Below are 27,756 nucleotides of genomic sequence, written 5' to 3' on the forward strand. Positions count from 1 at the left end.
TCTATCATCAATAAAAGTTTCGTAGCTTGGTCACTTACAGTTTTTGGCATATCGCGAGGACAAAATTAGAAATAGAAAACTAATTGAAGTATTCGAGATATCTCATCGAAAGTATAATTTGTTTGTTTATTTTACACTGAATAGATGACATATGTTATCCTTAATGCTGAAATGAAAATTCTATGTAAAACAACAAAAATTGAGAAAAAAATCAATTTGTGATTGGAAGTAACGCCGATTTGAAGAAAAAAATTATAAAAACATCTGCATATATAGATATATCATACCACAAAGTCTGGCTGTTCATGTATTTACCGCGCTAGCTTCAATATTCTAAGACAAAAGTTTGAAGAATCTAGTCTTTAATTGAACATACTTTTGGTGTTTTATTTCATAATCAAAAAGGGTTCAATACGCAAGTAAGTTTAAAGGGCTATCTAGTTTCCATTGTTTGAATTCCAGTTGTAAGTCATAACCGTGGAAAAATCGCGCAAGAGTCATCTATGGTTTCAAAGAATATTTCAACTTTTAATAATAACAAAAAAAATGATTTTTTATTGATAATCAGTGATATTTTTTTATTTATTTACTTTATAAATTTGTGTTTGTGTTAGATGCACAATTCAATAATGCTAGTTGTTTGATAATACTTTTTGTAACCAAAATTACAAATAATTAACGGCTGAATTTCCATTATTAAAGACATGGTTTAATTTACGAAAGACGAATAGGGCCACATAAAAAAAAGTTCTCGTAATCTCGAGAAAAGATCTCGTTATTGCAAGTTAAGCATCTCGTTATTACGAGAAAAGATCTCCTTGAATTACGAGTTAATTGTCTCGTTATAACGAGAAAATATAATCTCGATATTACGACAAAAGATCTCGTTAATACGAGAAAAGATCTATTTAAAATGGCGCGTTTCATTGTTCTATTTGATTTATGTAAAGTCTATTATTATATACTACTTAGCATAATCATTGTTCAAAAGCGTACATGAAATTTTATATAAAATCGGACCAAGCAGTTTTAAAGGAATTTCAGATCTAGAAGAAGGAGCAAAGTAGATTGATTTAAGGAATGAATAAAATATTAATTAGTTTTATACGATATAAAATGGTTTGAGGCAGTTTACGCTTTATAAACCGCGAAGCGGTTTATAAAAAAGCGTAAACTGTTTCAAACCATTTTATATCGTATAAAACTAATAAATATTTAATTCATTGCTTATAATTTAATTTTTTTTCTCTTCATTGTAGAATAATTTAATTCTGGTTGTAACGCGCTTTCTGATTGGCTAAAATAATTATTTTATATCGTATAAAGAATGTTGCCTACGTCATAGTAAGACTAACGTCAAAAACGTATCAATACGCCTGACGTTACGTTTGAATTTTGTACAATTTTAAGTCATTTTAAAGGTCAAATGACCGTTTTTATCTACAATGAAGAGTAAAAAATTAAATTGTAAGCAATGAATTCAATATTTATTAGTTTTATACGATATAAAATGGTTTGGAGCAGTTTACGCGTTTTTATAAACCGCTTCGCGGTTTATAAAGCGTAAACTGCCCCAAACCGTTTTATATCGTATAAAACAAATAAATATTGAATTCATTCCTTAATAAAAACGGTCATTTGACCTTTAAAATGACGTAAAATTATACAAAATTCAAACGTAACGTCAGGCGTATTGATACGTTTTTGACGTAAGTCTTACTATGACGTAGGCAACATTCTTTATAGGATATAAAATAATTTTTTAGCCAATCAGAAAGCGCGTTACAACCAGAATTAAATTATTAGGAAATCAATTGAACTATATATTTTAAAATAAGAATGATACATATAATTTGTTTTCAGACTCCAAAATGTTAATATACAAAATCAATTATTTTCAATATACATATATGTTGTGTATGAACATAAAAAACACATTTCGGATAAACTCTGTACATCCACGATTGAAACTGTGTAGTCATTAAAGTCATCTGTAACAAATAGAATTGTGTTTTTACGACTAGGACTACTTGGTATTTACTTCGGAGTAGGATTATAAAATATAAGTTGAAAAGTAAAATAACATGAAGTTATTTCCACTTATTAATAAAAGATAAAAAGTCAAATCCAATAATTTTATGTAAAAATTAATGAATAATGACCGTTGTTATTTACGAATTAATAAAAATTGAATTAACGTTTCTAGAAAGAAAAGAATAGAATAGAAAGGTGAACAGGTCTTTTCAGAAACGCACCATTTTGAAATAGATCTTTTCTCGTAATAACGACATCTTTTCTCATAATTACAAAAAATCTCAATAATAAAGAACTCGTTATAACAATTTTCTCTCTCTTAAATACGAGAGAATTAACTCATAATAATGAGATCTTTTCTTTTAATTACAAGATAATTTACACGTAATAACGAGATCTTTTCTCGTAAATACGAGATAATTAACTCGTAATGATGCGATTTTTTCTAGTAATAAATAGATATTTCTTCGTAATAACGAGATCTTTTCCCGTTATTACGAAATCTTTTCTCGATACTACCAGATATATTCTCGTTATAAGTTATAATAACGAGATAATAACTTCTAATAACGAGATCTTTTCTCGTAATTACGAGATAAATTATTTTTATGTGGCCCTATTCGTCTTTTGTATTAATTAGTAAAGGTTTTGCTTTTAGAGAACTTTTTCAGTTTTTCAGTCGAAATATATAACCATTGGTAGACAATTTATAAAGAATATGTAGAAAGATGGGGGTTTTTTTTCGTGTTTTTTTTTTGGGGGGGGGGTGCTCTTTTTTTTGGGGGGGGGGGGGGATTTTTCATGTTTTTTACTTGAATGGACAAGGAATAAAAGTGTAAGTCAGATGAATTATTCACAAACTTCACTTTCTCTTACTATGAAAAGAGCATCTCATTTTGCACTTATTTATAAAAGTAGTACCAAGATTGTTTAAACGATGGAAAATGATGTCTTGAAATTAAAATTCAATTGACTCTGTAACCAACAAATATCGCAAGGTATTTCAGTCTTATAGTCTCTTGTTATTTATCCAAATGTATAAATGTTACAAGAATTTCCGTAAATAATTTGGGAAAAAGTATGTTTTTGTATATTTCATATGTATAATTTATGTTTAAGATTTTTATATTTTATCCGACAACTGTGACTTTATATATATATATATATATATATATATATATATATATATATATATGTGTGTGTGTGTGTGTGTGTGTGTGTGTGTGTGTGTGTGTGTGTGTGTGTGTATATATATATATATATATATATATATATATATATCAGCGTCATCTACATTCAATTTAACAGCAGGTGTCCCGGGTCATGTTAGTCAAAAATGACCGATCAATTTACCAAATCAGGGCAGATAAAGACACCATAAAAACAGAACCATTCTACAGACATAAAATTATGTGATTTTTTCTCATAATAATTAGATCTTTCCTCGTAATAACGAGATCTTTTCTTTTTATTACGAAATCTTTTCTCGATACTACGAGATATATTCTCGTTATAACGAGATGAATAACTTCTCATAACGAGATCTTTTCTCGTAATTACGAGATAAAATATTTTTATGTGGCCCTATTTGTCTTTCGACGACCAAGTCAGAATCTTTTTTTTCAAACTTATGAAAAACAATGATGATAGAGGCCTTTTTATTTAGAAAATACAGCAAACAGAAAATAAGTTGAGTTACATTCTATATGTTTCAAACAATTTTTTCGAATCAAAATCTATTTTACGAAGTCATGCGCAGTTTGATAGTTAGATATCTTAAAATCATGGCGAACACAAGATGTATTTGTGCGTGTGATCGTAGAAGTATGACCACATCCTTCTCATTGTGTTGCCCTTCTGAGGAAATTCTCCGCAGGTGACGGGATTGATGTTGAATTTCCCGTCGAGGTCGTTGATTCCGGGCACGAACCATCCGGACCATGCCCCATTAAACCACATGATTTTGTAGGCAGCTATTTTCCCTGTGAGCATTAGGTAATCCATGTTGTTGTAGAGACCAATTTTCCACTGACATTTTAAGGTTCTTGGTTTCATCACTTCTATACATTTGGGCTGAGTGGAGATGTCGTAGATTATCTTATCATGTCCACCCACAACCAAAGACAGACTCACGCAGACGCAATAGCACAGCAAAAAATACTTTGTCATCTTTTCTTAATGGTGCCAACTTTCTAAAAAATAAACAAACAATAGTTTTTTATAATATTCATATTCTTAAAAATTAATTAAGATAAATAATGCAGAACTACATCGATAGACAAATGTTTATTTTCCTTTAATGAGACAGGCATTTATCTAGCTAGCAGATATATCAATTATTTTGTACTTATCTCTTACCTCCAAGAATAAACGTTTGTTGCTCCTTTCGTTGGTTTCTGGTTTTATTTTCTGGTATTTATACCCATTCCTTGCGTTAAGAAGTAGTGTGCGTGTTTCCGGAAATCGTTTCGATCATAATTAACTGTTCAAAATATTACAAGAAGTAATGCTATTGGTCCATATTGTTACATTGTACATGTAAACAGGAAAGTTTGAATCACTAAAATATGTAACGGCCAATCAGCTGCAGGTTATTACATTGATTTAAAAAATTGTTATCTTTTCCATAACCGGATGCATAGAAAAATTAATCATTTTAATAATGTGAGAGTGCATGTAAAACGTGCCAGGTTCCCCCCTATTCTATCGATCGTCACAATCTTCTTTGATACTACAAGAACCAAAAAAAAGTACGTATCTACAAATTCAATCTCCTCTTTTAACTTGTTTTTCATGTTTCTATATTCATCATAGCGAGCATATTAAGAAATAAATATTTATGCGTAGGCAAAGTCGGTTAACTACCACTACCCGCCCCGAATTTAAATACATGTTAAAGGTATCGAACCGGATATAACGGATGTAACAGCCAATCAGCTGAAGTTTGATACATTGAATTAAAAAACCGTTTATTTTTTTCTATAACCGGATACATAAAGAAAATCGAGTTATTTAGTATGAGAGTGCATGTAAAATATGCTTGGTTTTTCCCCTTTCTATCGATCTTCACAATCTTCGTTGATACTACAAGACCCAATCATGAAATAATACGTATCTACATTGAATTCCACTGACAAATTAAGTTATATACAATGTAACAAATAATGTTAATAGGTTTTTTTCAAGATGACATTTATTTATTAATAAGACTACATGCCGACTCCTATATATTATTCTACTGTATGAAAATAAGTTTCAAAAATCCTAGTTAATGTTGTTTCATGTACATGTAACTATGATGGATTTATTTCTCTGTTTTAATCTTATTCGGTTACTGACAGGCACGTAGCATCGTTTTTGAAAGTGGAGGCCATACTGGTCCGAAAAACTTGACAAGTACAATTTTTTAAAGAAAATTACAGCTTCTCGAAAATTGTGAAAATACAGATATGCTATGCTATGATATTTCTATTGTTATAAATTTAAAGAAGATAATCAATATGAATTGCTATGTAAATAGTGCTTAATGTTTGTTGTTAAATTGTTTTCAGTGCTGCCCAACTTCAGGGCAGGGGTTAGTCTGGGAGGGGGGAGTTTGCGAGGAGCATCTCTATTAATTGTACATTTGTATCTGTCATTGCGGGTTTGCCTGGTATAAAAGGGGGTAAATTTTCTTTAAATAACTACATGTAGTCTTGTTGGTTTTGAAGATGTCGGAGGAACAATTAAGGTGAGCGCGTGGAGATTCGGTAATGAATTAATTAATTGGGTTTTCTTAGGGATTTACCGAGTGACACCAACTATTTCACCGAGATCTCTGGTAAACTTATTTACTAGTAACACCAGTCGGTGTCGGTGAACTTATAGGGTGTTTGCTAATATATTTAAATAGCAGCACCACCCCCCCCCCCCCCCCCCGGCCTTTTTATTATTTTAGTTAGGATTTCTCCGATTGCACCTAGATTATTTCAAAAGGTGTAGCCGGTGAACTAGAATCTCGGTAATTTTACACCGAACTTCACCGAAATATTTACCAAGGTGCAAGTTCTGGTGTTCGATAAAATTCAAATATTGATGGTATATTAAATCATTTTTATTAGATTTATCTTGGTCATTTTGATTGGATTTTGGTAAGTTTTGGGTAAATAAATCATAACTAGGATTTAAAGAAGTTGGGATTAAATGTGTTCAATTTCATTCTTTTATTTTTACATGCTTTTAATTATATAGAAATGAATGGTAGAATAGAATTGGTTCTTATTTTATAAATAAGAGTAAAGGTTTATCACTATATCATTACATTGAAATTTATTTCTTGGGATTTACAACATTTAAATGAGATTGTGCTATTGTGTGTGGTTCAATGTGGATTACTTATTTTATCATATTCACATAAAAAAATTGTGTTGACGAGTTCGCCTCGTGTCACATTATGCTATTAATAATTTGTTTAAGCAAATTAATAATTTGTTATAAGTAAGTAAGTAAGTAAATAATTTATTATAGTGACATGTGTATATAGCATGATTACAAAATTCATTTTACAAATATAACATCAATACACCCGACCCAACGGACCTATAAGTCACTTTCAAACTGTACAATATGAGTAAGTTTTACATGTTTTGGGAGCAAGATGGCTTTGTCAGTTGTTTCTGTCTTAAATTGTATAATTCATGAATAAAATAAGCGATTTGGCGGGGGTAGTTACATATTAGGTCAACAAAAAGAGTACTGTCATTTGTATTATTTTGACTTACAGTTACATCATATCCAATATTATAAAATAATTGACTTCTCTGGTAATTAAAGAATGGACAAAGTAATAAAAAGTGCTTTTCAGTTTCAATTTCGTTAAGATCACATAAGTTACATATTCTATCCTCCACCGGTTCTCCTCTGTAGCGACCAGTTATAACAATTTGATAATTTGTTATAACACTGTCAATGTTAGAGGGATGATGGAATCATTTACAGTACGACTTGTTCTTTACCGATTACACCGTTGGGGTTCTCGACGGAGAAAAACTAAGCTTTCGTTAAACAAAATGCAAGGAACTAATGAACCTCCGACTATTTCGGGTAGATTGTTGTACAAGAATCAATGGACAAAACTCCTGTATAGATGGTAAGTCACGGAGATACCATTAAATTGTATAAAGCCTGCATTTTTCGATGAGTGTGAAAGACTATCATCGTCCTTGAAGATCTTTGAAATCAAAAATTAACAAGAACAAATTCAAGGAGGCAAATTAGTGCACTACACATCTTTTGAAAAAATAGCAATTCCTTCATTCCTTTTTTACTAAATTCATTCCTTTTTTATGAAAAGAATTTTGTAAACTCAATAATTTGTTTAGTAGATTCAAGGTGGAGCAAATTCGAGCTATTTTTGTCATTAGACATGGCCAGAAATTAGTCCAGACTTTTACCCCATTTCATTTGTAACCAGTAACAAGGCACTGTTTTTTGTGACTAAAGTAACATAACCTATAACAAAACTGATTATTTTCTTTCCGCTGGATGGTTTTATTTCATCCAGTAACAATGGTTACAACTATATTCTATTGGTGACAAAGGGTAACAGAGGTGACGAGCCTTTTTCTGTTTAACAGAGGATCTTATTTTATTTGGCTACAGTGGTTACAGCTACATTCTCTTGGTGACATAGGGTAACAGTGGTGACAGTCATTTTCATGATTTACAGGGGGTCTTTTTTACATAGGTAACATTGGTTACAATGGTTACCCTAATCCTACCCAAACCTAACTCTATTTTGTAACCAATGTTAACAGTAACCACTGAAACCTGTCACAAGTACATCAAAGTTTGAAAATCATTTATAATCAAACATTGTTACTGATGTAACCAATGTTACTGGTTACAAATAGAAAGAGGTAAAAGTCAGGACTAATTTCTGGCCATATAATATTTGTATTTGAAGGCATAATCATAAATTAAACTTTACGAATTGTTTTTCTATTACCCCAGTGATTTCAGCCAAAAGTTCCAAAGAATGAGAGTATGATCATGATATTATTAATAGAAATAATCCATTTAGGATAGCAATGATCAGTCGATTGTATGCGAGTTGTTCTTCATTAAAGGGGGAGGAAATAGTCAAAAACATATTTTATCAATATTAATAAAGTGGTTTAAATTATCACATGTGGTCATGCTGTTTTGAAAATAAACTACATAATTAAGCTTTAATGCAGAAGTTAGAGAAATTGTATTTACTGGAGGCTGACATGATGTAGATAGATTGTTCTATCGTTAAAATGACATATGTCCTACAGACCCGGTTTAACAATAAAATACGTCCCATATACTTGCTTTGTAGCAAATAAAAAAATTATATTGCGCTGTATTTCACCTAAATATTCATGTGATTGGTCTTAAATACCTACAATGTTGCTCTTTTATAATCCCATATTACCACATTAACTGTTTTTGCAACGAAATCGCTGCCACTTTTAACATCTTGTTTGAAAATTCGCTGTTTATGGTGATCACCATGTTAACGATAAAAAACCGAGACATTCTGAGTGTGATTTCCGACAAAATGGCACGCAAATTCAAACACTTATTTTAACAAAATGCCTTGGTAAGGCTCATTAAACGGATATTTTGTTGACTAAACTACATATGCATGTTCAAATAGGTTTGTAGTGTATAAAAATGTGTTTTTCCTGTGCATATTATATTTAACAGACTGAAAATCGACGCAAAGCTGATCCGCTTAGCGGCTGCTACATTGCAAGTATATGGGACGAATTCTTACTGTGACCTGAGCCTAGCCTGGTCACAGTAAGATTTTTCTTTTTAGACATGATGTAGAATTCTTTTTTATTAAAAACCAGAAAAATAAATTATTTTGACGTCACACCATCTATTCTGGTATGGTTTACATATACAGTGTACACAGTGCTCTGATTAAAAACGTTGATTTATGCCTTTCTGGTACTCAAGTAATCGACTAAACAAAATTGATAATGTTTAGGATCACACGTCAGTCTAAAAGAATAAATACATGTATGTATAATTATATGCATTTTTATTAAGTAAATGACAGATTCTGTCATTCAAAGTTGAATATGATATCGAGTTACTTTTTATTCCAAGTCAAGTTCATCGCTAACTTAAAAAGTATGTTGTAATTGTAGTCAGGATTTATAAAGTACATCTCTTAAGTCGGAATTACATGTACCATGTTGAAATAACAACGACACCTATTTTCTACGATACTTGGCATCTAATGACTATTTCCACAACTACACGGAGACTTCTCAGACACTAACCTCTGCTTTTAGATTTCAATGATTGAGCATGCTCTGTTTAACGTTGGTTTGTAATTTAGTGGAACGTCAAAGGTAAAAGATGGGTCTCAAATTGATATTGTTTCAATTTCCAGAACTTGACGTCATTTAGAGCGAATATCATGATTTGTTACTGATGCTATGTTGATAAAACAAACCGTAATAGATGGTGTGATGTCATAGATTAAAGTTCAATGGCGACGGGAAATTTAAATAAAGCGATCAATTTTCTTCATTTATTCATTGTTCCGGGGTTTTTTATGAAAATAATTATGATTTACAATTAAAGTAGATGATAATGAATTGATTTATTGTACAAAATATTTTTAGTTTCCTTCCCCTTTAAGCATAGTACATCTGAGTAGCTTTTCTTCTTCTTCTTCCCTTATTAGAGTGTACTCAACATGAGTGTTGTTGTTCCAGTGATTCCCTGGTGAACAGATAAAAACCTTTATGTACATCTAAAAATAGATAAAAAAGATTAAAAGTGGACAGTGTAGTGTTGAAGGGTCTCACACATGCTGTTGGTATGTATAGCGTGTCTAAAGTTGTCCACTGATGGCAAGTTCCTAAATGTTGCTGGTATGTTATTCCTTGCCGTGATAGTTGCTGGAATGAATGAGTATTTGTAGACGTCCACTCTGGTGCTGATTTGGCGGATTTTGTTTGCCATGGAGCCATGGGTTCTGCTATTGGTGACGTGTAGCAGGTGATGGACTGGAACTTCTACAATGTGATGGTAAATTTTGTAGAACATGATCACTCGGTTCCAGGCCCTTCGGTGTTCCAGTGGTTCCCAGCCGAGTTGGTATAGCATAATGGACACACTTCCCGGATCCCTTGAAGAATAATCGCCAGTGTAAACCTTGCTGCTTGGCGATAACCATGTTCTAAGTATTGGATCAGATGTTGTTGGTACGAATCCGAAGTTCTCCAGTACTAGGTGCACTAGCTTTTGTATGCCTGGCTCTTGATGGCCTGCGGACATTCTCGTCACCTTGGTAGAAGTTGATTGATGTGCTCGCGCCATGACAGGTCTATGCTGATTGTGATTCCAAGGTATTTACCACAAGGGACATCTTCCAGGGTATGACTATGCAGTTGGTAAGATGCTTTGATTGGATGGCGTTTCTTAGAAGTGTGGATGGTGGTACACTTCTGAGGGTGAAATGCCATCTGCCTGTCATTTTCCCACTTCTCAAGAGCACTAAAGTCCTGCTGGAGTTGGACTCACAGTGTCGTTGGTTGATTGAAGTCATCTGCAAATAGTTTAACTTTGGGTGTTACTACATCCTGGAGCTCATTGATGTAGGCAAGGAATAATAGGGGACCCAATACTGTGCCTTGGGGTACTCCGGAGTTCACATCAGCAATGTTAGAGGACATCCCTTCAACCAATACTCGCTGTTTCCCATCTGATTAATCATTTTTTCCTGTCCTGTCCATATTTTAAATGTCTAGGCGTCAAAATCCACATCTTAGTATTTATGTAATATGGTTTAAATGCAAATAGAGACATATATTATTAGCATATTTTCATCCACAAAGTATTTTCTATTTCTTATGAAAGCCTATCGTAATTGGTATAAAAACTAACAAGATAAAAATCTTAAATTGTTTGTATGTTCATATTGGTCCAAGAGTCCAATTTAGTTTTAGCTTGGTCACCAAAGTTATATGACAAAATTATCTCTGTGATCATAAAGATGCTGGCTACAGTCCTGCAAAAAATCTTGGTGAAATCATTTAAACTGATAATCTTAAACAGTAAAAATTTATCTGTGTATAAAATACTACAAATTATAAAATGTATGCATTTCTTTAACTTTTAAAAACTGCTTTCAAATGAATTGTTTAGCTTAACAGAAACACAAGCAAAATGTCAACTTTATAATGATTTAGTTTTATACAGGCTTCTGCTTCAGTTTTTATGGATGTCAACTTATTGATGGGGGGTTTTTTTTGAGACAAAGGTTGCCCAGAAAATCTATGAAAATTGTGCGTCCACAAAGATAAACGATTCTGTAGTAAATTAAAAGGATCTTTGTTGTAATGAATTTCAGTGGGTTATTTATTTCACTGATTTAAATAATTCGATGTTGCCATTATTTTTTAGGAAGGGAAGTGCCACCACGTTTGGGATCACCGGAGCTCTGGGTGTGGTGTGGCTGTTCGACGTCCAGTTGTCCGATTATCTGAAATATGTTCCAATCTTCAAAAAACGATTCGGGGATCAACATTAACGAAAGCCCTGCAATAATGCTGTCCTGTGTTAGTACATGTAGGTACTGTGTGGTGTATGTAGTTATAGTATACTACATTGTATTATGAGGTCCGATACTGTAACGGTCAACACTTATTCTAATGATGAGTACATAAATTCATACTAATGATGAGTACATAAATTCATACTAATGATGAGTACATAAATTCATACTAATGATGAGTACATAAATTCATACTAATGATGAGTACATAAATTCATACTAATGATGAGTACATAAATTCATACTATAAATGATGAGTACATAAATTCATACTAATGATGAGTACATAAATTCATACTAATGATGAGTACATAAATTCATACTAATGATGAGTACATAAATTCATACTAATGATGAGTACATAAATTCATACTAATGATGAGTACATAAATTCATACTAATGATGAGTACATAAATTTATTCTAATGATGAGTACATAAATTTATACTAATGATGAGTACATAAATTCATACTAATGATGAGTACATAAATTCATACTAATGATGAGTACATAAATTTATACTAATGATGAGTACATAAATTCATACTAATGATGAGTACATAAATTTATACTAATGATGAGTACATAAATTCATACTAATGATGAGTACATAAATTCATACTTTTGCAATATATCAACCTATAGCTTTATTTTAATTGACAGAACTTTTATCATAAAATCTTTGAGAAAAAAATGTATATTGTCATTGATATGCATTTATTTATGAATTTATAAATGTGGTGCATTGATGTGTGGTTCATGATGGGTTTTTATTTTAATTCCAGAATCAACTTATACAAAGACCAGTGTCACACAAAGAAGAATAGAGTGATGTTGTGAAATGTTGTAAATAAAAACTGTTTGCTGGTTTTGAGATATTTTATAGAATTGATTTGTGAGGGTGCGCCTTCCCTAGGTAATAAGATGTTAGGTTGTACAACTTTTAGGCAATTAATGAATGGGGATGTCCCTCCATTAGAATAGAAGGGGGTACGCATGCACAGACCTAGAGGGGGGTTGGGATGGGACCTGATCCATCCCTTCTTGGAAAATTCAAACTGATAAATCCACATTGTAAATTTACTAAAAATATGCCACAACCCAACCCTCCACAGCTAGGTCGAAAATTATGGATCCGCCAACTTACTCTGAGAAATAAATAATCATGACATCATTATGTACTCTATATTTTGAGCATCGCGAAAACTTGTGAAAGTCTACCCTATATGCCAAGTATTTTTCTGTGTCCAAACCTTCTAATAGAGAGAGTGCATGGATTGAAACGATCGTTCTGTGGTCATATAAAGGCGTGGCTAGAGACAAAAACATTGTAAGCAGGGGGTCGGGGGCGGCAGCCCCACAAAGCTGAGCACATTTATTTAATAATGTTGGCGGTAATTTGTAATCTAATACATTGTACAATACCTCAGCAAATGTACTTGCAGAAAAAAGCTCTATTCGATATTAACATTTTGGGTTTTTCCTTTTGTCTTTTTAATTAAGAAAGAGGCACTGAATGGAACCACCGTTTTGTAATCGTTAAGGATAGGGACCCCACTGTTTATATGGGATCTTAGACTGTGGGGTAGTTTCCGTGTACTCCATGGTGCACATAATTTGACTAAAATTATAAACAGGCACGTAGCATCGTTTTTGAAAGTGGGGGGGGGGGGGGGGGGCATACTCATCCAAAAAATCTTGATAAGCAAAAAAAAGGTTACTTCCCAAAATCCTGAAAATCCTAATCCATGGGGGATGGGGAGGGGGGGGGTAGTAGGCCTTTCCATTTCAATTTGACTGTTTATTTCCTCATTTTCAATTTTTTACATGGTCCTATAAAAGTGGGGGCAACTCCATGTTAATTCAATTTTTTGTATGTAAATTTAAAAAAAAAATTGCTGCGCAAAGAAGTGGGGAAGGGGGAAGTGCCCCCCCCCCCCCCCCGATGCTACGTGCCTGATAAAACAATAATAAAAAAATGAACATATATTGATTTTACTGATAAAAAAAATGTAAAAATATCTATGTAATATAATCACCAGACTGAATTAACCTCGTACTGTACAGATTGAAACAACAGTTACCGCTACGGAATTAACTTGTTCAATAATGCAGCCATGCAATAAGAAAATTGGAAAATAAGGCGGGCGAAATGCATATCATAGGAGGGATAAGAAAAAATAATAACATATCTCACTTTCTTTCAACGTCTTACGATATTTAGCAAATATTGTTTTTCAGTGCTTTAATAAATTCAGTTCACTTGCAACACATTGCATGACAAGAACTGGTGAAAGCACTTTTCATATAACGTCATTTATAGAACGTCAGTAATTACAGAACATCACATAAAATTTTTTATGAGAACTTTTGAATTTCGCAAAACTATAGTTCCATTGTTTCTGACTGTGACGTGAACCGCTTGTACCTTGTCACGTCATGTATTATGACGTCACGTCGTAAAGGAGGGAAGTCGATAAACCTTGTAAGTACCTATATTATACAGTACATATATAAGATGAATAAAGTAAACTTAAAACATAGTAATTTTAAGTACTTACTTCGTGTTAGTACATGTATAATATTTATCATATGCGATTTTATGAGTATATACTAGGTACCTGGTATCAAAAGAAGAAGACAAATAAAACTCAATAAAAAAATGTTAGAATATGGACTACAGTGTAACGTTATCGATAAACCACTTAAAAACAAAACGCAATGTACTTATGAATACAAATTATGTATGTACATGTTGGACACGCCGATAACAAACTGATAAGTTGTAGTAGCGGGTGTACTTGTGTGGGCCATATCGCCACCATTGTGTTGTATGTAAACATAAATGTGTACATATAACATATCGATCTGTTTTACTCAGTTGGATCTATATGTACATGTGATATTCATCTGTCCATATATATGTGCATGCCTTTCTTACAATGTAGGTATGATGGCCAGAGATTGCCGGGGTAAACCAGTAATGAAGGAGAACAGTACAACAAACCATCGCAAAGATTCTGGAGAAAGAAAAGCAGAAATCAGCGTGAGAAAGCGAAGCCGCTCAAATCCAGAAAACGTCATACAAGATGGATCACATCCGGGTAATGCACGCCGTCAGCTAAGGGCGGTAACTCGTAATAACTCGGTAGCGGGAACGAAGGACACACAAACGGTTGTAATACAACCACACGCAGGCACGTAGCATCAGGGGGGGCCAGGGGGGCCTGGCCCCCCCACTTTTTCTCGCAGCAGCCAATTTTTTAAAATTTACATATAAAAAATTGAATTATCATGGAGTTGGCCCCCCCACTTTTTTGGGAGTATGTAAAAAATTGATATGAAAATAAGGAAATGAGGAGTGAAATTGAAGTTATATACTTCGCCAGCCCCCCCCCCCCCCCCCCCCCCCCCCCCACGGTTTAGGATTTTGAAGATTTTGAAAAAGTTTAAATTTCCCGTTTTTTGTTGTTTTTTTTTTTTGCTTGTCAAGAATTTTTTGGATGAGTCTGGCCCCCCCACTTTCAAAAACGATGCTACGTGCCTGACACGAGAAGTCCACTACTACTACAAACACCAGAAGTGGGGCGTTAAAAGAACGACAGAAGATGTCCCATAAAACACCACAGAGCAGTTTAAATCAGGTGACACAAAACTCAAGTGGTGCAGTGCAATGGAATGGTAATGTGAAACAGATCGCCCGGGCCAATCCCGAGAGAAGGGCCCTCCCAAAAATCATAGTAGAAAAATCTAACCATGAACAACAGTTTGAAGAGAAAAGCAAAAGTAGAGTGGCAGAAACGAAAACAAATAACAGAAGTAAAATTGTTCCCAAATCAAGTTTTGTTAAACAAGAAAAGAAAGAGTCGACATCCAAACTTCCGGTACTCCAAAATACCCGGATGCATCTAAGATCTGGTGAAAACGATACTAAAATTACCTGTTCTTGTTCTAGTGAAAGAAAATCTTCAATTACCTCTTGCAAAAGTTTAGATAAACGAGATATCAAAGTGCCTGATGATTACATGGAAATCAAGCTATCGTCATCGCACAGTTTACAGCGGAAGTCCTCTTCCAACAAATCTTTGAAGATACCAAGTAAGGAGTCTGCACAAACCTTGTCTGCGGCCAAAGAATTGCCGAGTGAAAAGCGACTTAAGAAAAAAGTCACCAATGCAGAACAACCCACAGCGAAACCAAGCTATGGAGTGCGCACTGTAGGAAGACAGAGCGGACCGGAAGCCGCCAACCCTCCGGAACAGGAACAGGAAGGGGCTAAAAACTGCTCCTGTTTGTACTCCCGGACTGTGGGCAGTAATAACCAAAACTCCGGCAACGCGTTGGTCATTGATCGCACTAACCGTGGTAGAACAGAGATCGGCAGTGATACTGAACTCACAGGGAGGGTAGGGGATCTCGGTATGACAGAAGAGTCAACAGGAAGTCCGGATCCGTCGCTCTCAACCCCTGACAGTCCAGCAGAGGTAACTATCCAATAATCAATCGATGATCGTTGGTAAACCTTTATTTTTACAAGCTGTATGTTATCTATGTACACTCGTGGAAAGGTCAGATCTTGAAACTAAAGTTTGGTGTCGTTTTTCTGATTGTCTTTCACAAAAGAAACCGAATTCGAAACAAAAAGTCGAGAGAACATGCCAAAGAGAATGGAAAAGACGTCCTAAGAAGCAATCAGAATCACAGGTAAAAACGCAGGTTTGTAAATGCTAAGAAGTGGAACGAGAACTATTTTTTGCTTGTCAGGAATTTTTGGGCGAGTCTGCCCCCCCCCCCCCTTCATTTTCAATTACGATGCTACGTGCCTGATTTCATTCTTTTTTGTCTATCTGCAGAGCTCTTATTCAACTCGTTACAAAGAAGACGACATTTTAGAAGGGTATCCCGAGCCCGACTTGTCATCGTCTTTCTGGATTCCATTAGATAATGAAGACCTATCAAAGGTTGCAAACCACGTCCTTAAGGTAAGAAAACAACATAACTATCCCTAAGAAGCATTTTTTGGAAAAATGTATATAGATCTATGAAAATTAAGACCGATATTGGACTCCTGTTTGGCTTCATCAGCTCCTTGCTATATAACTACGCATTCGACCTATCATATATACAGTCGTCTTCTTTATTTTAGATATATCAGAAACTTCAAAATAATCAAAAATAAAAACCACAACCTCAGTTAAAAACCATTAAGAGGATGTAAAACTTAAAATATCAGATCAGATTATCATCAAAAATTCACATAATTGGATATGTACGCTATAATATAGAAACATTTTTTACATTCATATAAACAGGTAACTCCTAAAAATGCCGAGAGTTTCGAATCGCTGCTGAAGTACCTGTGCCATGATCTCAAATCCAGTTTGTCGCGTGTTCGCGCCATTTACTGCTGGATAGTTAGCCAGCGACTTCCGGTGATTGATGACGTGAAAGACCTTCCCTCACACGAATCTCCGCTAGGATTTCTGTACCTGATTACACAGGGAATAAAGTCTTACTCCGAAATGTTCTGTAAAATGTGCAGGTAATGTTTCTACTCGTATTATATTGCAAGGTATTTGAAAGCGATTTTGCGTTGCTTTGCAATACAGTTTTATAAAGCAAAACACTCCGTTGGTTTTTTAAAAGAAAGTCAACGATTTTTTGCCAAATATCTTGACCTTTTTTCTATGTATTTTTCATAGGTTTGTTGACATACCCTGCGTAGTGATACATGGGCTAAGCAAAGGCGTGATGTATAACGTTGGTGACGTCATGAGCAAAGATAGACACGGAAATTCATGGAACGCGGTATACGTTGAGGAGACCTGGCGCTTCGTCCATTGTCACTGGGCATCTAGGTCAGCGAGGGGATACAGCTCAGGAGAGTGGGTTACTGTTGACTGTCCAGAATTCCGTACTGATGAAATCGAGGGGGAGAGTCGATCTTATATCGTCAGTTCTCTCATAAATGACTATTACTTTTTCACCGACCCCTCAATTTTTATAAACAAGTGCTTTCCATTCGATGATCGGTGGCAGTTGTTATTGCAAAAATTATCAAAAGACGAATTTGAAATGCGTCCTTTTTTGCAACCAGCGTTTTATGCATTAAATCTAAAGCTAGTGGACGAAACGCTTTCATGTGTTGTGTACACTAACGATAAGTATGTTCTACAAATCAAAATGCCGTTTAAAAGTCGAACCAGGCTGCGATTTTCCTACAACTTGTATCGTCTGCGGAACTCTCTGGACGAGGGAGAATACGACTATCCTAGCTTGGAGAAGTTCACCCTCCATTACTGCATAAAAGACACGGCTTTCTTTGAAATCAGATTCCCCCCGATTTCCGCAGGCGAATACAAATTCCAGATATTTTGCCGTGACAATCAAGTGTGTCTTCCGTCCGAATGGATATGCGATTTTAAAATCGTCTGCAAGAAAGGAATGGATATCAGTATCCCACTTCCGGTCGTACCACGGATAGGATGGGGAATTAACCCGGAGCTAGCAAAACACCACATAACCGCTGTTTCGCACACAGACGGTCTGTATTCGTTAGACGACGGGGTCATTAAGTTTGAATTCGTCTTTCCAGGAAAAACTGAACCACATGCTGAGTTACTGAAGCATAAAAGCACCAGGTCGGAGTTTGCAGACTACGTCACAATAGAGAAAAATGGAGCAAATGTTTCTATAACCGTCGAGCCGCCATGTTCGGGAGAATTCGCTTTGCAGATTTTCTGTCGACAGGAAAGGTCTCAAAATCACGTCAACGTCTGCAACTATCTCCTGAAACGAACTCTGTTTGCTGAGGTGTGTGAAATTAATTTACCGGCTGTACATTCTAAAGGTTACTAAACAACCATAACCTTTATGCGTACTTTATGCGTACTTTTTTTATATATCGTGTACTGCGTGCATTGTAAAGTTCCACCATTGAAGGCGCGTCCTTTCATTGCTAAAGATACCCCTTTTAATGATATATACGCTTTCGTAAACACCAAAAGTCTTTGTAGCAATATTCTTTAAACTTTTTCAGTCAAAGGCTCACGCTGAAGTCCGGAGAAATCTCGCTACAGCACTGTTACGGAACGACTTGTCTCTAGAGGAACTCTCGGAAGTCTTGGAGAGCTTTAACAGACTCGGCGTTGCAGACAATGGAGAGGTGGAAACTGCTAGAAAGAAAATCGGACAGTTGCAGCTCAGAGAAGGCAAGTTCTTAATGAATGATTACAACTGTAAATTCCTATTTAAACGCGAGGAATTTAATACATCCGCGTAAAATCGCAAGAAGCACATCTCACGTATTTTGAAATCTGCCTTATAAAATTTTGGACAGATAAAACTATGAATAAAAATTCGGCGTTCGCGATTTATAAAATTATATTTTTATTCTTTCAATTTGATGCAAAATGGTTGAATCGCATTTATAAAAGTACTCTCGCTTCTTGACGAATTAAAAACGCTCCGTCCATGTTTAACCACCGGGCATAGCCAATTTCAAATCTCTTCACGGCACTTTAGAGACCCTTTTAATTTTTAAAATTCTGAATTGCAATTTTCTGTTACAGACCTCCTCGCAGCCATCAAATGTAGAAGCTTGGACAAACTAGAGAAGGCCCTTCAGAGCGTGAGGGCGTGTCCACCGTCCTGTGGGGTGGACTTGGGGGACAATGTCAGTAAGGGAGAGAAGCTGCTGGTCCATCTGAAGAGACTGAGGCGCCTGCGCGCGGCTGTTCTAGAGATGGACTCGCAAACGATCGCCGAACTCCGCAGTTACACCAAACCCCCTCTGGCAGTTCATGGGGTCATGGTGGCTACGTATATCCTTCTTGGGGTCAAGGAGAAGGAGTTACAGGTGAGATAAAGATGGGATTCAGTGATTGGGTATTTTGTGTTCAAGCAGAGATGTATTATTACTTTGTAGTATTACGTCACTTTTATCATCTCTCTGTCTCTCGTCACCGATGAGAGAGAGAGGGGGGGGCGAGAGAGAGAGAGAGAGAGAGAGAGAGAGAGAGAGAGAGAGAGAGAGAGAGAGAGCATACTACCCATAGTCTGCGTCTCCAAACGAACCCTGGCGGAAGAGAGAGGGGGGGGGGGAGATATAGAACACGAACGAACGAGAATCATCAGGATCAATACATGCAGATAGAGTAAGAAAGTAACAAATACGTTGTAATTGAATGAACAGAAAGACAAATGAACTGGTTTACAGAAAACGAACGACTTTTATATAACGATTTTAGGGGCAAATAATGGACATACAGATGTAAACTTATATTTCTATTTAACGAATGAAGCATCTATTACTTCGGGATTATTTTCTAGCATTGGTTTGGGGTACAGAATCTGATCGGTAAGACAGGCAGGGAAGCTCTGAAGAAACGAGTGGAGAGCTTTAATCTGAGGGGTGTGCCGCCTGAGGCCCTACACAGGGCCAAGGAGATCCTGGACCAGTACGACCTGTCCATCGTCCAGGATGCCAGCGCAGGCGCAGCCACCTTCTACCTGTGGGTAAGGCTAATCAACCATCAGGGGTCCAATTAATCTAGTCTCTGACTCTCATAGTCTGAAAACTAAGGTCAGCTGCGCATACATGTACGCTTACTGACCGTGGGTCAAACATTTATCTAAGAATGTGTGTCAACTCGCTGCATTTCATTCGTTCTGTAGTAGTTGGGCTATGTGGACCGTGGATATCGGACTGGGTAGCTCGGTGTTAGAGCTCCTGACTAGAGTTACAGCGGTCCCGGGTACGATTCCCGGTCCAGCCATATGTTTTCAATATCCCTCCATTCCTATTACATTTGGTGCCGTGACCTACCCCTGGAACTAACAGGTTTGCTCCTGCCAGGGGAAGAACCTGGGGTGATCTTTGAGGGCGAATATCATTTAAGGAGGGAGGAATGTAGTAGTTGGGGCTATATGGACCGGGGATATCGGCCTGGGTAGCTCAGTGGTAGAGCTCCTTACTAGATTTTCAGGGGCCCGGGTTCGAATCCCGGTCTAGTCCATCATTATTTCTCCCATCCCGTTACTACACATTTTTTCAAGGAAATCTTGCCAATCGCGTTAAGATTAACGCACGTGTCCATCGACAGTGCTTTGTTTACTGCATGATCATTGTTTTCATTCCTATAAAATCTAAATTCAATCTTTTATTGGTGAATTGAGTAATTTATAAAAAAAAAAAAAAAAAAAAAAAAATATTGAACAACAAATTCAATGAGTTGACCAGCGGTTAGTAAATGTATGCAAGACTGGCCGCGGATTTCCGACGATGGTCCAACCTAACTCATGTACATAGCTCTCTATTGAGAGACAATTGTTGTATTTACACTTGTCAATCATTTGGTAAGAAATACAAAACGTATCAGTTATTTTGTAAGAAACGCAACACGTTTGTGTATATATAAACTATTTGGTAAGAAATATAACACGCGTCAATTATTTGCTAAGAAATTAACTATCAACTATTAATTATCTACGATCATCTTGCCCAGGCCATCAACATGATTAAGGACATCGAAGAGCAAACACCGTCCTGACGGGTGACAGCGTCAGAGGCCAGGGAATAGTTCGTCTCACGGGGGTCACCTTATATAGAGGGGTTCCTGGAACAGGCTGTATAGAACATTTATATCTATCAGTGTGTGTGTGTTGTATCAAAATCATAAAATGTTTTATTGAGAAGAACTTTTTAAAAATTATTTTGGTAAGTAACTTGAAAATTGAGTATTACAATGATTATGATATTTAACCGATTATGTTTTTCTTGTTCTATACAAATATATAGTTGATTTAGCTGTATGTCAATAAACAAATGAGATATTTCAGCTTTCCAAGTTTTGGTTTTGTTTATTTTCAACATTTTATCATGTAAACATTAATATAACAAACTGCGGAAAAATATTTTTTTTTTATTTTATTAAAAGCTATTGCTGAAATACATTGTAATTACAATACGTTGAGAAAAAACTAATTGTTTAATAGTTTATTAGATATCAACTTGGGAAGAAACCATGAATTACAAGATTTGATTCACTGCTCATGTCGGACTTGACTTTGGATATCGGAAGCAATTTCTCGCGCCAATTCTCGTATTTCTCTGTTTTTATCCTTCTCTAGCCCCTGTAAGACATGTCTAGGTAGCTGCAATATATGATGGTGTTTTATAAGGATAAACTACTAACAAGTTGTTTTTATAATAATGAAACAAAATACTCTCGATATATGCATAATGAGACACAATTAGGATATAAAAAGTAGCAGCCTTTATCTGGAGAAATCACGTTAACAAGCTACATTCTACAGCGGTTCATTTGATGAGGTAAAGTTCAATCGACATCGATCAGCAGTTTTTTATCAGACTGTAATTTGTTGAGGAAGATATCTTAATATATCAGAGACAATACTAGTTACTATCTTCTTCTAACCGTCCATATAGGAGATTTAGTTTGCTATCTACAGATATCAGGGGCTGTTACTCGCCTCCTCTAGCATTTCATATATGAGGCTGATGTTGATATCTACAGAAATCAAACAATTTAACACCATCTGTAATAGTTTGTGAATTAGATTGAGGTTGATATCTACAGATACCAGAGACAGTTACTAACCTCTTCTAACAGTTCCTATATTTGCCTAGGTGTATATTTAGATACAGTTACTAACCTCTTCTAACAGTTCCTATATTTGCCTAGGTGTATATTTAGATACAATTACTAACCTCTTCTAACAGTACATATATTTGCCTAGGTATATATTTAGAGACAGTTACTAACCTCTTCTAACAGTTCCTATATTTGCCTAGGTATATATTTAGATACAGTTACAAACCTCTTCTAACAGTTCCTATATTTGCCTGGGTATATATTTAGATACAATTACATACCTCTTCTAACAGTTCATATATTTGCCTAGGTATATATTTAGAAACAGTTACTAACCTCTTCTAACAGTACATATATTTGCCTAGGTATATATCTAGATACAGTTACAAACCTCTTCTAACAGTTCCTATATTTGCCTAGGTATATATTTAGATACAATTACAAACCTCTTCTAACAGTTCCTATATTTGCCTAGGTATATATTTAGATACAATTACAAACCTCTTCTAACAGCTCATATATTTGCCTAGGTATATATTTAGAAACAGTTACTAACCTCTTCTAACAGTTCATATATTTGCCTAGGTATATATTTAGATACAATTACAAACCTCTTCTAACAGCTCATATATTTGCCTAGGTATATATTTAAATACAATTACAAACCTCTTCTAACAGTTCATATATTTGCCTAGGTATATATTTAGATACAGTTACATACCTTTTCTTACAGTTCATATATTTTCCTAAGTATATATTTAGATACAATTACAAACCTCTTCTAACAGTACATATATTTGACTAGGTATATATTTAGATACAGTTACAAACCTCATCTAACAGTTCATGTATTTGCCATGGTATATATTTAGATACAGTTAATAACTTCTTCTAACAGTTCATATATTTGCCTAGGTATATATTTAGATACAATTACAAACCTCATCTAACAGTTCATGTATTTGCCATGGTATATATTTAGATACAGATAATAACCTCTTCTAACAGTTCCTATATTTGCCTTGGTATATATTTAGATACAGTTACACACCTTTTCTTACAGTTCATATATTTTCCTAAGTATATATTTAGATACAATTACATACCTCTTCTAACAGTACATATATTTGCCTAGGTATATATTTAGATACAGTTACAAACTTCTTCTAACAGTTCATATATTTGCCTAGGTATATATTTAGATACAATTACAAACCTCATCTAACAGTTCATGTATTTGCCATGGTATATATTTAGATACAATTACTAACCTCTTCTAACAGTTCCTATATTTGCCTAGGTATATATTTAGATACAATTACATACCTCTTCTAACAGTTCATATATTTGCCTAGGTATATATTTAGATACAGTTACAAACCTCTTCTAACAGTTCATATATTTTCCTAAGTATATATTTAGATACAATTACATACCTCTTCTAACAGTACATATATTTGCCTAGGTATATAATTAGATACAGTTACAAACTTCTTCTAACAGTTCAAATATTTGCCTAGGTATATATTTAGATACAATTACAAACCTCATCTAACAGTTCATGTATTTGCCATGGTATATATTTAGATACAATTACTAACCTCTTCTAACAGTTCCTATATTTGCCTAGGTATATATTTAGATACAATTACAAACCTCTTCTAACAGTTCCTATATTTGCCTAGGTATATATTTAGATACAATTACATACCTCTTCTAACAGTTCATATATTTGCCTAGGTATATATTTAGATACAATTACAAACCTCTTCTAACAGTACATATATTTGCCTAGGTACATATTTAGATACAGTTACAAACCTCTTCTAACAGTTCCTATATTTGCCTAGGTATATATTTAGATAGTTACTAACCTCTTCTAACAGTACATATATTTGCCTAGGTATATATTTAGATACAGTTACTTACCTCTTCTTACAGTTCATATATTTGCCTAGGTATATATTTAGATACAGTTACTAACCTTTTCTAACAGTTCATATATTTGCCTAGGTATATATTTAGATACAATTACATACCTCTTCTAACAGTTCATATATTTTACTAAGTATATATTTAGATACAGTTACAAACCTCTTCTAACAGTGCATATATTTGCCTAGGTATATATTTAGATACAATTACAAACCTCTTCTAACAGTTCCTATATTTGCCTAGGTATATATTTAGATACAATTACAAACCTCTTCTAACAGTTCCTATATTTGCCTAGGTATATATTTAGATACAATTACAAACCTCTTCTAACAGCTCATATATTTGCCTAGGTATATATTTAGAAACAGTTACTAACCTCTTCTAACAGTTCATATATTTGCCTAGGTATATATTTAGATACAATTACAAACCTCTTCTAACAGCTCATATATTTGCCTAGGTATATATTTAGATACAGTTACTAACCTCTTCTAACAGCTCATATATTTGCCTAGGTATATATTTAGAAACAGTTACTAACCTCTTCTAACAGTTCCTATATTTGCCTAGGTATATATTTAGATACAATTACAAACCTCTTCTAACAGTTCCTATATTTGCCTAGGTATATATTTAGATACAGTTACTAACCTCTTCTAACAGCTCATATATTTGCCTAGGTATATATTTAGAAACAGTTACTAATCTCTTCTAACAGTTCATATATTTGCCTAGGTATATATTTAGATACAATTACAAACCTCTTCTAACAGCTCATATATTTGCCTAGGTATATATTTAAATACAATTACAAACCTCTTCTAACAGTTCATATATTTGCCTAGGTATATATTTAGATACAGTTACATACCTCTTCTTACAGTTCATATATTTTCCTAAGTATATATTTAGATACAATTACAATCCTCTTCTAACAGTACATATATTTGACTAGGTATATATTTAGATACAATTACATACCTCTTCTAACAGTACATATATTTGACTAGGTATATATTTAGATACAGTTACATACCTTTTCTTACAGTTCATATATTTTCCTAAGTATATATTTAGATACAATTACAATCCTCTTCTAACAGTACATATATTTGACTAGGTATATATTTAGATACAATTACATACCTCTTCTAACAGTACATATATTTGCCTAGGTATATATTTAGATACAGTTACAAACCTCATCTAACAGTTCATGTATTTGCCATGGTATATATTTAGATACAGTTAATAAGTTCTTCTAACAGTTCATATATTTGCCTAGGTATATATTTAGATACAATTACAAACCTCATCTAACAGTTCATGTATTTGCCATGGTATATATTTAGATACAGTTAATAACCTCTTCTAACAGTTCCTATATTTGCCTAGGTATATATTTAGATACAATTACAAACCTCATCTAACAGTTCATGTATTTGCCATGGTATATATTTAGATACAGTTAATAACCTCTTCTAACAGTTCATATATTTGTCTAGGTATATATTTAGATACAATTACAAACCTCATCTAACAGTTCATGTATTTGCCATGGTATATATTTAGATACAGTTAATAACCTCTTCTAACAGTTCATATATTTGCCTAGGTATATAATTAGATACAGTTACAAACTTCTTCTAACAGTTCATGTATTTGCCATGGTATATATTTAGATACAGTTAATAACCTCTTCTAACAGTTCCTATATTTGTCTAGGTATATATTTAGATACAATTACAAACCTCATCTAACAGTTCATGTATTTGCCATGGTATATATTTAGATACAGTTAATAACCTCTTCTAACAGTTCATATATTTGCCTAGGTATATAATTAGATACAGTTACAAACTTCTTCTAACAGTTCATGTATTTGCCATGGTATATATTTAGATACAGTTAATAACCTCTTCTAACAGTTCATATATTTGTCTAGGTATATATTTAGACACAATTACAAACCTCATCTAACAGTTCATGTATTTGCCATGGTATATATTTAGATACAGTTAATAACCTCTTCTAACTGTTCATATATTTGCCTAGGTATATAATTAGATACAGTTACAAACTTCTTCTAACAGTTCATGTATTTGCCATGGTATATATTTAGATACAGTTAATAACCTCTTCTAACAGTTCCTATATTTGTCTAGGTATATATTTAGATACAATTACAAACCTCATCTAACAGTTCATGTATTTGCCATGGTATATATTTAGATACAGTTAATAACCTCTTCTAACAGTTCATATATTTGCCTAGGTATATATTTAGATACAATTACAAACCTCTTCTAACAGCTCATATATTTGCCTAGGTATATATTTAGAAACAGTTACTAACCTCTTCTAACAGTTCATATATTTGCCTAGGTATATATTTAGATACAATTACATACCTCATCTAACAGTTCATGTATTTGCCATGGTATATATTTAGATACAATTACTAACCTCTTCTAACAGTTCCTATATTTGCCTAGGTATATATTTAGATACAATTACATACCTCTTCTAACAGTTCATATATTTGCCTAGGTATATATTTAGATACAATTACAAACCTCATCTAACAGTTCATGTATTTGCCATGGTATATATTTAGATACAATTACTAACCTCTTCTAACAGTTCCTATATTTGCCTAGGTATATATTTAGATACAATTACATACCTCTTCTAACAGTTCATATATTTGCCTAGGTATATATTTAGATACAGTTACAAACCTCTTCTAACAGTTCATATATTTTCCTAAGTATATATTTAGATACAATTACATACCTCTTCTAACAGTACATATATTTGCCTAGGTATATATTTAGATACAGTTACAAACTTCTTCTAACAGTTCAAATATTTGCCTAGGTATATATTTAGATACAATTACAAACCTCATCTAACAGTTCATGTATTTGCCATGGTATATATTTAGATACAATTATTAACCTCTTCTAACAGTTCCTATATTTGCCTAGGTATATATTTAGATACAATTACAAACCTCTTCTAACAGTTCCTATATTTGCCTAGGTATATATTTAGATACAATTACAAACCTCATCTAACAGTTCATATATTTGCCTAGGTATATATTTAGATACAATTACAAACCTCTTCTAACAGTACATATATTTGCCTAGGTACATATTTAGATACAGTTACAAACCTCTTCTAACAGTTCCTATATTTGCCTAGGTATATATTTAGATAGTTACTAACCTCTTCTAACAGTACATATATTTGCCTAGGTATATATTTAGATACAGTTACTTACCTCTTCTTACAGTTCATATATTTGCCTAGGTATATATTTAGATACAGTTACTAACCTTTTCTAACAGTTCATATATTTGCCTAGGTATATATTTAGATACAATTACATACCTCTTCTAACAGTTCATATATTTTACTAAGTATATATTTAGATACAGTTACAAACCTCTTCTAACAGTACATATATTTGCCTAGGTATATATTTAGATACAATTACAAACCTCTTCTAACAGTTCCTATATTTGCCTAGGTATATATTTAGATACAATTACAAACCTCTTCTAACAGTTCCT

The 27,756-nt window shown here is 33.9% G+C and overlaps 2 protein-coding genes and 1 long non-coding RNA gene across 4 annotated transcripts in view; 2 read left to right on the plus strand and 1 right to left on the minus strand.

The window, feature by feature from the left end:
• Nucleotides 1-7,002: 7,002 nt before the first annotated feature.
• LOC105325251 (uncharacterized) lies at nt 7,003-12,490 on the plus strand. Its single transcript, XR_004601648.2, has 3 exons — nt 7,003-7,162; nt 11,470-11,634; nt 12,407-12,490. It is a non-coding gene; the product is annotated as an uncharacterized lncRNA (long non-coding RNA).
• Nucleotides 12,491-15,174: 2,684 nt separating this feature from the next.
• Nucleotides 15,175-21,413, plus strand: LOC105325252 (uncharacterized). Of its 2 annotated transcripts, none has more exons than XM_011424722.4 (9): nt 15,175-16,105; nt 16,245-16,337; nt 16,475-16,603; nt 16,934-17,163; nt 17,324-18,434; nt 18,661-18,832; nt 19,193-19,479; nt 19,953-20,138; nt 21,128-21,413. In XM_011424722.4, the coding sequence occupies exons 1-9, from the start codon at nt 15,230-15,232 to the stop codon at nt 21,170-21,172; spliced, it is 3,129 nt and encodes a 1,042-aa protein (XP_011423024.3). In that variant the 5' UTR covers nt 15,175-15,229; the 3' UTR covers nt 21,173-21,413. The 2 variants fall into 2 exon arrangements, with proteins under 2 accessions (XP_011423024.3, XP_065945021.1); XM_066088949.1 differs by having other exon boundaries at nt 16,245-16,325.
• Nucleotides 21,414-21,542: 129 nt separating this feature from the next.
• LOC105348302 (heat shock factor 2-binding protein) overlaps nt 21,543-27,756 on the minus strand; it is a 34,953-nt gene continuing 28,739 nt past the window's right edge. Inside the window, exon 10 of the mRNA XM_034470065.2 lies at nt 21,543-21,776. Within this exon, the coding sequence (XP_034325956.2) occupies nt 21,666-21,776 (111 nt within the window). The 3' untranslated portion in view covers nt 21,543-21,665. The remainder of the gene's footprint in view (nt 21,777-27,756) is intronic.

This window comes from Magallana gigas, chromosome 6 (genome assembly GCF_963853765.1).
Source record: "Magallana gigas chromosome 6, xbMagGiga1.1, whole genome shotgun sequence".
Taxonomy (NCBI): Eukaryota; Metazoa; Mollusca; class Bivalvia; order Ostreida; family Ostreidae; genus Magallana; species Magallana gigas.

Bases quoted from the DNA above. Each gene is read 5' to 3' on its own strand.
- LOC105325252 (XM_011424722.4), top strand. From the start codon at position 15,230: ATGTCCCATAAAACACCACAGAGCAGTTTAAATCAGGTGACACAAAAC. The intron at 16,338-16,474 runs GTTTGTAAATGC...GTCTATCTGCAG, and splicing joins AATCACAGGTAAAAACGCAG to AGCTCTTATTCAACTCGTTA. The intron at 18,833-19,192 runs GCAAGTTCTTAA...TTTCTGTTACAG, and splicing joins ACAGTTGCAGCTCAGAGAAG to ACCTCCTCGCAGCCATCAAA.